The sequence below is a fragment of the Mustela nivalis genome (assembly GCF_964662115.1).
Source record: "Mustela nivalis genome assembly, chromosome: 14".
Classification (NCBI taxonomy): Eukaryota; Metazoa; Chordata; class Mammalia; order Carnivora; family Mustelidae; genus Mustela; species Mustela nivalis.
Window position 1 is genome coordinate 65,243,117 of NC_139033.1, and position 12,425 is coordinate 65,255,541.

Consider the following 12,425-nt stretch of genomic DNA (forward strand, 5'->3'; position numbering starts at 1 on the left):
GGGGCAGCGTATTCTAAAGGTCGACGTATGCATATCCTGACTCCGCAAAGCCACTGCTTTAGAGATGCGTACCTATGTGGACTAAAAACCATCTACAAGAATATTTGTAACAGCACTGAATATAACAGCCTCAGACTGGTGACCCAAATAACTATTAACAGAATTGATAAATTGCTGTGTTCATTCAATGGAATATTACGCAGTGGGAAGAATAAAAGAACTGCTACATACAGCAATCCAGATGAATCTCACAAAATGTTGGAACAAAAGGAGTCCGAGCAAGGACTGTGATTCCACTTACGTGAGAGTCAAAACAGACCCAATTAATCTCTGGTGTCAGAAGTCGGGGAGGGAGGTGGTTACTTGGCAAAGGGGGAGAGCAGCTAGTGTAGGATGAGACACAAGGGGGGAGGTCTGTGGTACTGGTACTGTCCTTTCTTCCAACTGAAGTGCTGGTTATATAACTGTTTACTTTGTGAAAATTCATCAGTAAGAAGTTTAATTTAAAAAATCAATCACTTCTTTTTTTTTTTTATAAGAGTAGTTTTTTTTAAAGATTTTTATTTATTTATTTGACAGAGAGAAATCACAAGTAGATGGAGAGGCAGGCAGAGAGAGAGAGAGGGAAGCAGGCTCTCCGCTGAGCAGAGAGCCCGATGCGGGACTCGATCCCAGGACTCTGAGATCATGACCTGAGCCGAAGGCAGCGGCTTAACCCACTGAGCCACCCAGGCGCCCAAAAATCAATCACTTCTATAATCAGATATCCATGTGCACAAAAATGAACTGCAAATTAAAGCTTATATCTAGTTAAAAATTAACTAAAAATGTGTAATAGTTCTAAATGAAAAACAAAACAAAACCAAAAAACCTCTTAAATTTTAAAGAGGAAGGAGAAAATCTTCATGGCCTGGGGGTAGGTAACTTCTTTAGACGTAACACCAGAAACATTATTGACAACAACAAAAAAAAGGTGAATTACATCTCTTCAAAATTAAACACTTTTACTCCGTGAAAAACACTGTCAGGGAATGAATAAAAAGGCAAAAAGAGAGAGAGAGAGAGAGAAATAAAAGACAAGCAAAAAAATGTGAGAGGATTATTTGCAAATCACATACCCAATAAAGAACTTGCAGGCAGAATATATTTCTTGGTTTTGTAAACATACTATAGTAACATTAGATGTTACTAACAGGGAAAGCAGAATATTTTTACAACTTCTAGTGAAATCTATAATTATTTCAAAACAAAACAAAAAGATCAATTTAAAAAAAGATAGTGGTAGTTTTATTTGCCAGAATCCCTATTTTCCCATATCTCCCATATCCTAAGAATCTTCTAACACAATGCTAATGGCGATACCTTTTTTGGAGAGCAGTTTGGCCAAACCAATCAAGCTATTAGAATGTATAAATGGGGAGCCTGGGTGGCTCAGATGGTTAAGCGTCTGCCTAAGGTCCTGATCCTGGGGTCCTGGGGTTGAGTCTTGCTCAGTGGGGAGCCTGCTTCTCCCTCTGCATCTCTCTCTGTCTCTCATGAATAAATAAATAAAACCTTAATAAAAAAAAAAAAACGGAATGTGTAAATGTTTGATCAGGAAATTCCATTTCTAGGAATTTTTCCTAAGAAAATAACCAGAGATAAATACCAAAAAAATCTGCACATGAGTTTTTCAGTTAGTTAAGTGAAAAATTTGAAAAAACTTAAAAATTGGAAACATGGGGGGACTAGTTAGTATATCATGATATACCCAGAAGATAGAATACAATGTAGCCATAAGAAACTAAGCCATAGAAGAATATTTATTGACATGGGAAAATGTTAACAATATACTTCTATATGAAATATGCAGGATACAAAACAGTATATACAGTTTAATACCATTTTATGGAAATAAAAATAGCTATATATACAAAATCATGCATAGGAAAAAAATAGAAGGATGTACATAGCAAATGTTAATAATGGTTATCTCTAGAGAGTAGAATTAGAAGTGATTATACAATTTTTCCAGTAAATTTCACCTGCCCTCCAAACAGTATCTGCTTCATGCTAGTCTTTCTTGGGTGTGATTAGCTTGATAAAATTCTTTTCAAATATATCCTGTTTCATGATACGTACCTCCAAATCATACTGCTTTTCCCATTAAAAAGTAGATGCTACTTGCTCTTACATACTGGCATATGGAGAATATTTTTAACTAATACTGTATATTATAAAATATGCCAGAGCATAGATCTGGCTATAGAAAATTATTGTTTGGAGAATCTGAAAATCCTCTAATAGAGAGAAATTTTAAATAGAGAAAAGATGCTATCATTAGTTGGGGGTCCATAATGGTTGAATACAAATATAAGTAACTCAGATTTCAGAATTGGAGACTTTGAGATCTCTCCCTACTAGCTAACTGCCTTTGGGCAAAGGATATTGGGTTTTTTAAACAGGAAAATGTGACTAATAATTTTGTAGAAAGAAGCAAAAATAAGACTTTTTTTTTAAATAAGAGCAAATGAGATCACAGATATAAGGTCTTCTATCTAAAGACCTAAATAACTGTGAGATGAAACAGCAAGAAAGAAATTCAAATTTGGTGTTTGGAAAAATTAACTGAGTTTTTCAGCAACACCAAATTCTTCCTGTTTCATATCTTCTTTCACAGGTCAGACATGCCAAAATTGTGAAGTTAACATTAATTAATGGATTTCAACTTCTTAACAGGAGCTACTTAACTTTTCGTGGAATCTGAGGTAAGTGTTCTAAATATATCTAGGACATCCTCTGATAACTACTAATCACTGGCAACATTAGACATATTTACAACAAATACAATTTGGATTTTACTTCTGAATCCATCCTAGTATAAAGCCATTTACTAGATTTTTATTAAAAAGACCAAATAAGAGTTTTGGGTCTTTCAAAGGCAAGACAGCAAGGGAACAGAAAAAGAGTATTTGTGTCCGCTCTTCTGTGATGCTCTCCATGATGCAAGCACCATTCCAATTTGCCTCTGAACTTCCGTTCCCTGCGCTTGGAAGAGAATCCCAGACAAATCTGCAATCAATTAATAACTTTCAGTAACTGTTTGCAATCATATCTAAAGAGGGAACAGCTAATAGCTTACTGCTATATCTCAAAGATAACTGTATTGTCTAGATGCGTAGAGGTATAGGGCATAACTTACAGATGAAAGGAGGAACATAAAACACTGATATAAAGGGAAATCTGGTAATAACGAAAAAAAAGAGGGATTTTCTTTGTTTTTCCAGTCAAAACATTTGTTCCTTTTCTCTGCAAAGTCATGGAGTTGAGAAAGATGGCTGGAATGGAATGTAGAAGAAATCATGCGTCACACTTACATAACCACCGGACGACGTGCTACCCACACCAGTGTGGCTTTCCCCACCTCTATCCCCTTCTATAAACGCCCCATTAACTGCGGCAGAGCTTGTAGCATCGTCCTAATTCCTCAATGAAGATCACAAGAAAGGTACTTCCAGGATGTTTAAAAAAAAAAACAGAAACAGAATATTACACTAACACATTTCAGTGACGGGAGAAAACTACAGACACTCCCTATCTACTGCTTTACATTACAAGAATTAAACAAAAAAAGTAGAGGTTAGAAAAGTCACATTTTGAAATTTCACAATCACCAATATGCAACAGAAACGGAAGCAATAACACTTATGCAAACAAATCTGGCAGATGAATTATCACTTCAGCACATAACTACAGATGGATACTCCTGGATTTTTGCTTAATCATTACTCAATGATGAACACTATAAAATGAAAGGTGACTTACTGTGAACCAAAATCACAAGAAGAAACTCTCCAAGATCAATCTGCCATGAGCTCCTATTCCAATAAGCCATAAATAGCAGTCAAAGGCAATATTCATTTAACATAATGAGAATCCCGACGACAAGATACCAGGTATTTATACTCCTCTCGAGACATTTCTTCCCCACCTAACAAAGGCACTTGACAAGCACTGAAATGGACAGTTAATTCAGGTACTGCCCTGGGCAACTGTTACCTTCCTCAATTAGATGAAGTGGCAATTAAGTTCAAATTAATTCTTCTGAATCAGCCTGAAATACACATGAATATATCACAAGTTCTCTATTTTTGGCAGATGATATAACCAAAGAAGAAAAGACAGCGCTGGTGTCCACAATGGTTTGGCCAACTTGAGCAGTCCAGGATCCTCTCTGCACAATATTCCCTGGTGACTGTGGAATTTGTGAACAGTAATAGGCATATTAACCTGTCGTATAATTTTAGGTATTAATGTTCACTCCTCTTCTTGTCTTTTCTTACTTTTTTGTTTTTTCCCAAAGCCTTAGATGATTCCTCCTAAAAAAGACATAAATATCAATGTAGTATCTCCCCATTTATATGAAGAGACTGGCTTAGGAAACTTTAGTCTAATCATATAGAATATGTATAAGAATGAAAGTATTATTACTTCCATTTGTATCATCTTTCTGTTTTATAGGGCACTTTCACTTGTATTCTATTTTAATATTTCCAAAATAAACAAGGGTAGTCAAGGAAAACACTCACTTACCTAACAGATTTACATTTGAATAATTTGGATGTTATTTAATCTATTGTTCCTTTTCCAAAGGAACGCAACAAACTTAAAATAAACTTGCTTATAAAATACAAAACAAAAAAAATTCTAAGTATAAAGGCAGGCCTTCCAATGCATGCCAGGGGAGAGGGAAAGTGCTCTGACACTAACAGGGAATATCAGAATTTTACACACTGTTGAAGAACATCTAGTTCATTGTAGCATGAGCTACACAACCTCTCCCGGCCTCAATTTTAGAGCGTGAAAATTGGTCTTTAAGGGTTTTATAAAACTCTGTATGAATCTATGAAATTAAGGCTCCAAGAGATGAAGTGATCTGCCCAAGTTCACACAACAGGCTAGTCACAATGTTCTTAATAGAACCTAAGCCCACAATTTCCAATGCACCACAAACATTCTCTCTTTTCTTTTTTTTTAAAGTTTTTATTCATTTATTAGAGAGCGAGAAAGAACATGCATGCGCATGGGAGGGTGTTGGGGCAGAGAGAGAGGGAGAAGCAGACTCCCTGCTGAGCAGGCAGCCTGACATGGGGCTTCATCCCAGGATCCTGGCTGGGATCATGACCTAAGCTGAAGGCAGACACTTACCAACTGAGCCACGCAGGCATCCTTCAAACATTTTGATTCATTCTTAATTTTTTCTTTTTTTTTTTTCATAGGCAGTCGTCAGAAACTCTCTATATAATCTCAATAACCACTCACCGGTGAATTTGTGTAGTTCCTCTCCACTAATATGTTTCTGGCACAGTTGTTGATATGTTTAAAGCGATCTGGTCCTAGTAGGATTCCTCCATACCAGCGTGATACTACCACCATGACATTTCTCACATTCAAAATCTGTTATTTTCAAAAGCATAATTAGATACACACGTAGACACGTATGAATTCAAGTTTTAAAGGAGAATGAAATGACCTGCATACAAAATTGCACATAACATTTCCCCGTGACTTTAATGGCAGAACCCCATAAGTGAGCAGAGTGCGATTCCTAACATTCAGGTCACAGAATGTTAGAATAAGAAGGAAATTTAGAAAGCAAACACTGCTCCACAGTGTCCTCAAATTCCAAAGTTAGGAGCAACCTGGTAGAGTGAAGGGGAGATCATGCAGGTAGCATTCTAGTTCTTCATGAATTCAACCACAATAGCTCAGTGTAAGCAGCCTCTTGCCCCTAAGCCAAACAACAACCAAAACCTGCTTCTGAACAAACCACTGGAAGGGTTGCATGAATAATTGCCGGTGCCCACCAGCAAGGTCTTCCTCAGTTTGACACCTGTCAAATGCTGCTCTTAACTTGAAGCCCACCAATCTATAGGCCTGACCACACACGGAGTACCTTCCTATCAAGGGAATGGCCCTTTTTTTTTTTTTAAGATTTTATTTATTAGAGAGAGAGAGAGCACAAGTAAGCAGAGCAGCAGGCAAAAGGAGAGGGAGAAGCAGACTCCCCGATAAGGAGAGCCTGATGTGGGGCTTGATCCCAAGACGCTGAGATCATAAACTGAGCCAAAGGCAGACGCTTAACTGACTGACCACCCAGGTGCCCTGAATGGCCTGTCTAGAAAACAAACCTCCACATACAGTAACAGAAGAAACTTAGCAACTACCTTAAGAAAAAAACCAAATCTATTCTTAAAAATAACAGAGAATCAATGACTACCATAGAGATAAAAAAAAGTCCAGCAGCATGAAAGAGAAATGACAAGATAAACTAAACTGGACCAGGAAAAATTTAAGAGAGAGAACATCTTAAAAAAAAAAAAAGAAACTCTAGCACACTCAGAAAAATTTTAGAAGATACTGTATCCATAAGGTCAAAACACTACACTATAAAAATAGAAAAATAGAGATGAATTCTTATTTTTTTTTAATGTTTATTTATTTATTTATAAGTAATCTCTACATTCAACATGGGGCTCGAACCCATGACCCTAAGGTCAAGAGTCACATGCTTTTCTGAGTGAGCCAACCAGGCACTCCAAGAAGAAAGAATTCTTAAAACTTTTTAAATACATGACTGCTAAACATTTTTAAAAATTCAATGGAAATCTTGGAAGACAGGTAAGAAAATGTCTTAAAACATAAGATAGTGAGATGGACAACTTAATAAAAAAGCATTCTGGGTCCATCTGGACGGTCCAATAACACCCAACTAACAGGATCTGCACAGAGACAGAACAGAGGAAACAGGAAGGACACTGTCGAGAAACAAAAAGAAGATACTTCTCTAGAGCTGAAGATGATCTTCTATTGTCTATGACTGACAGGACTTCAAAGCACAGCACTTGTTACTAATGCTGTGCTTTCTGCCTGTTATCAAGTGGTTAAAAGTTTCTCTCAGTCGGTTTTTAAAAATTAACTACAAATTCACCCAAATAAATTTCACGTTACACAGCCTAACTGATTTACTGATTCCCTTTATGGAGTTCTGTTTCATCGAAAAGTTTTATGGTGCAAAGAACAGTACTAACAGGGTTTAAGTTACACTTACCTCCATGAGATGCAGAAGACGCCCACCAGCTGCTGTCTCCCCATCATCTTCACAGTCCTGTAAGAAGGTCTGTTTATCCTCACAATATATTCTAGAAATACATAAAACAGTGTTACACATTGAAATCCCAAAATACTGCACTAAGAGTTACACCGTCATACTTGTTGCAATCAATTTACTTCCAAAAGCAGCATATTTGTCAAAAAAAATTCTTCTTCAGCTATAAATTAGACATATTTTCACTGATTATTCATTATCTGGTATATTTCATTGTTTGTATCTGGGAAGGCTAGGAATCAAGGATGCCTCCTTTAAATGAGAAATGCTGATTATGGGAAGGTGAGTTTACACATTGACACTTCATTTAACCTTGAAGCTATAAGGTTACAGAGAGCAGTTACTGAGAAACATTTACTAAGAACTTGTTGTATAGAAGCCTTATACATAGTAGGCACTATGAAATGATACAGAAGAGATAAATAGCTTACTCCTGTCTTCAAAGAGCCTAAGAGCTAGTGAGACAAAAAGGATATAAAAAAGATAGAGGTGACAAAATCAACATAAATGAACATTTTATACCTTTCTCACATCTTATTCTGGCCATCAAACATTTCTCTATCCTCCCTATTCTAAGAATTATAAGATTTATTCTCTCTGTAACTTTTCCCCTGGTTGGTTATCAGTATCAGAGATAAATCATGGTATTTTTACTTATTTAAATTACCTAGAAAGTTCGCATCTGGAATAATAACGTAGGGTTACACTGCAGCAGAATAAGCATGGTAAGTAAGCGTGAGATATAAAAAGAAAACGGTGCCAGTTAAGATGGATTTCTTAGGCCCCTAAGAAATAATACCATCTAGGACAAGGCAAATGCACCAAAGATATCTTATGAGCTGTGGCTATAAAAAGCCACGTACTACCATATCTATATACCTAGGTCAATTACAGCAAACATATTCATTTATTTCTTATATATTCATATTTATTATAGCAATCATGTTCATTCATTCACTCGTTCATCCTTCAACCTATCTTTCCATTCATTCACTCAATAAATATTTATTGTCCACCTACTATGACCAGGCTCTGTTATTATTTAGAGTTCCAAGAAAACACAGTACTACTAGACAACATTTTACATGGCAAATTTAAAGCAAAAAGGAGTCAGCAGTTGGTTTATATTAGGACTGTAATTATAATCTAACACTGTAACTTTATGGAACCAGTGAAGAAAATTGAAGTTATAAGTCATAACTTATGAAGTTATAAACTGTTAGGTTTTTAAAAAATGAAATCCCATGGACATTTTTGCTTTTTTCCTCACATGCCAGGAAGATAATGATGCCATATCCCACAGCTGTGTGTGCCAGTACTAGCGCTAGCAGCCTAAAGAGTGCCCCTTAACTCCAAAGCAGGAACACAGCCCCAGAACCCCAGAACCAGGAAGTCACCTTAAAGGGATCCTAAGCATTCAAAATACACAACGCAAAGTCCATGTACCAAATAAAGGTACTTTGTGTTATTTCCAGTGGGGTCCTTTAAGCCTCCACTTTGTGCCTCTTTATACTCTTGGGCGACACACAATTCTGACAAGCTAAGCTCTTTCATTCCCAAGTGTCACAAAGGAGCGAGCTGGAGGGGCTGCTGCACGTAGTCATGCTGAAATTTGTGAGAAGTGATAGCTCACCATCTATTAATATGAAAAACTATAAAAATACTCACAGGAACTTAAAAACCCCAAACTGTGGGGCCTGAAATAGAATATCCAGCATATTATCTAACTTTTTGATAATTTAAGATCAACATTATGGCCAGCTATTGTTGAAGGTGCAGCCACACAGCTGCGTAGGCATAAACTAGAGAAATGAAATTAGTTTCTCAAACTCAGGTCTACCCCTTAACAACCATGTGATTTTGAAAAAGTAAAGCTTTCTGCAGGGGCAGAGTTGCTGAAATAATCAGAATTAACTTCTGTAAAGCATTTGGCATATAGTAGGCACTCAATAAACAAATGGCATGAATGAATGAATGGCTATTAATACCTCCTCAGCATATTCTAATCACTGAGAGCAATCACACACTAATCACTCATTTCTATACTGATAACCCTAACCCAGAAAGAAAATATCAAAATTCTGTCCACCAGTACTCCAGTAAGTAGGGAATTGTATAACAACTAGTCTTTTCTAAGTTTTGGCACGTAAACTAATGTGACTTAGTAATATTAAAAACTCACCTATCCAAAATGAAAGATTTTTTTTTTTAGTTTCCTGAGTTTCAGAAAGCCTAGATCTTAACAATATTCTTGATCACATTTTAAATTTGCACTGTCTCTATGTTTATACTCTGATTCTTTTCAGTTCTGAATTCTGTTCTTGTAAGTCTGTATTAATCTGCATATTTAGAAATATGCCTTTCCTCTCTTTACTAACATACCGGCAAAGATTTGTATAAAACCTTAGTATTCAAAACTAAAAGGTATATAGTAAAAAGAATCACACTTGATTCACTGCTAAAGGGAGTATAAATTGGTTTAAAAGAAAAAAAGAAAAAAATTGGCAGTATGTATCAAGAGTTTCAAAAACACTCATACTTTTTGATAATTCTACTTTTAAGAATCCATTCTTTCTTCTTTTTAAATTATATGCCCATTTCATTTCAAAAAAGAATCTGAAGTAACCTATCCTGAATATCTAAAATGAATAAAAAAGGTGTTCACGGGACTATTTTCCATAACATCAAAAAATATGAAAAACTGAACAAAAAGTAAATGGTTAAATAAATAATGGAAATATTACACAGCCATTATAATAATGTTTATAAAGCAACTGTAACAACATGGGAAAATGGTTTTGTTAAGAAAGAAAAAGGATAATAGGGTAATGCACTGAAAAAATAAACTTTGCATAGAAGACAGAAAGAAAATGTAACAATATATCATCAAAATATATCAAATTATTATCAGTTACATTTAATGGCAGAAAATGGCTGATTTCCCCTCCAATTCTTTTTTTTCTCTTCTGTAGCTTCCAAATATTCTATATATGATCATTAGTTTTATAAAGGAAAAAAAAATCCCCCAAAGCAGTTGTTATTTAAAATCATGCATCAGTTTCCCCCATTTTTTACAAATGGAACATTCCTAATATTGTGATGATCACTCACCGGTACGCATAGATGTTGTGGGTGGCACTAGCTATTTTCTTATTCTCATACAATTTGGCAAGAACCATTTTCACCTTAAAAACAGCAGTAATATAAATAAACTACTGTATAATTTTTATTTGGTTTACAAATATATGCTAGAAAAGTATCTTAAAGTATATTGATATAAATACTCTTGTACTGAAACAGTGATTTAAAGAATCCACTATGCTCTGAAAAAGCCATTTCCAAAGCTTTCTCCTCATTTTAGAGGCAGAAACTGGTACTCTTAATTGGTATAAAAATTATAGACCTGGTATTTTTTTTTCCTTCAAAGCGACAGGCAAAGCTTTACTGGAGCTGATGGAGAGGGGTCAGGCTGGCCTCTAGACCCGGTATGTTTGAGCACCAAATATCAATAAATATTTGAGCACTAACCATGTCATAGGTACTTATATATGAAAATTTTTACCCATGTAAAGAATTTTTTTTTTAAGATTTTATTTATTTATTTGACAGAGAGAGAGAGATCACAAGTAGGCAGAGAGGCAGGCAAAGAGAAAGAGAGGAGGAAGCAGGCTCCCTGCTGAGCAGAAAGCCTGATGCGGGGCTCGATCCCAGAACCCTGAGATCATGACCTGAGCTGAAGGCAGAGGCTTAAGCCACTGAGCCACCTAGGCGCCCACCCATGTAAAGAATTTTAAAAGTAAATACGACCATTTTTTTAAATGAGCTCTGAAAATTCACCGGGTTTAATGTATCCAATGTGACAAATAAAAAATAATGGTATGTCCCAAATATAAAACCAAAATGCTCTCTGGGAGTCATCTAAGGTTTATAGAGGCGGTAACATGAGCCAGGTCCTGAAAGATGAGCGCAATCTCTTTTGCATCCAAAGAGAAGAAGGGGTGGGGGAGGAAGAAGCCATTCCCTTCAGAGGACACAGTGTGTGCAAATCTCTCAGATCTAGCAAATAAAACATAAAGGATGCTCAGTTAGATTGGAATTTCAGGTAAACCACAAATAATTTTATTAGTAGTAGTATGTACTGTACAGTAATGTTTATCTGAAATTCCAATTTAAAGGTATCCTATATTTTATCTGGTAACCCTACCAGGGACAGAAAAGAGAACGGTTCTGGAAGTGACCAATAGCTTTATGTAGAAACTGTTTAGAGTATGAATGAGACTACAAAAGACATTGTATCATTGATAAAGCTAGGATCCTATACTAAAGGGCCTCGTTTAATAAGTTCAGGTTTTTCCTTTTAGACAAGGAAATATTCAAAGACTCGGGGTTGGGGATAGTGACATGTGGCCAGACCTTTCAGAAAGGTAACAGGCAAAGAATACAGAAGAAATCCTGGAGGCAGGGAAAACTGAGCTGCAGCTACAGACATCAATTTGAGTCAGAAACTGTGCAGTCTTCTGTTTATCATTTTTTAATATTTTAGGTTCTCAGATTCCTGATCAATAAAGTAGAGAATGACATCTAAGATTTATTTAAGCTCTCACAAATTATAATCCACTAAGTCTAAGTCATTATAATCAGAGAAAGAAAGAGGATCCAGGATGAACAGATTCAGAACAAAATGTCTAATGAGGACCCTAGCAACAAGATTTTGGGCAACAGCCCAGGACAAAATAGAGTTGCTGAGACAAAGAGCCAGAAGCCTGCACCAAAAGCTGTTATCTTGACCACTAGTTAATGCAGAGAAGAATTTCCTCTTCTAGAGACCAGAAGAGAGTGAAAGTGAGGCCTGGTACAAAGAACTGTATCCCTGGAGGTCGGGGCTTAGAAGAGCTTACAGTAGAGGAGCTACAGAGACCAAAGGGAAGAGACTAATGATTAAAACCTATGTTAATTAATGATACTTTTGTTGTTGTTAATTTAACTTTATAGGTTGTTACAGTTTGTGACTGAAAAGTCTCCCATTTGATATCCTTGGGTGGGAGCCAAGTCACCTAAGGTTAGGAGGCAGAAAGGAAAAGGAAAAGGAATTCATGTTAGAAAGACTCTGATCAGCCAGTCTGTCCACTGTCCCCTTCCCTGGGCATCAATGGAACCCATGCGGTTTTGCAGAACTCCCACACAATAGGACAAATAATTCTTTTTAACAAGACATTAAGCATCATAATTTTCCACCCAATGGGTTTTTCTTGTTTGAAAATCCATGATAGGGTTAAGC

General features: G+C 36.2%; 1 protein-coding gene across 4 annotated transcripts in view; it reads right to left on the minus strand.

Moving 5' to 3' along the window:
- Nucleotides 1-1,784: 1,784 nt before the first annotated feature.
- The window catches only part of IMPACT (impact RWD domain protein), a 29,578-nt gene continuing 18,937 nt past the window's right edge, over nucleotides 1,785-12,425 (minus strand). For all 4 annotated transcript variants that reach the window (XM_082698716.1, XM_082698715.1, XM_082698717.1 and 1 more), the window contains exons 8-11: nucleotides 10,259-10,332; nucleotides 7,091-7,181; nucleotides 5,302-5,436; nucleotides 1,785-4,358 (exon numbers count right to left, since the gene is read on the minus strand). In XM_082698716.1, coding sequence (XP_082554842.1) covers nucleotides 4,290-4,358; nucleotides 5,302-5,436; nucleotides 7,091-7,181; nucleotides 10,259-10,332 — 369 coding nt within the window. In that variant the 3' untranslated portion in view covers nucleotides 1,785-4,289. The remainder of the gene's footprint in view (nucleotides 4,359-5,301; nucleotides 5,437-7,090; nucleotides 7,182-10,258; nucleotides 10,333-12,425) is intronic.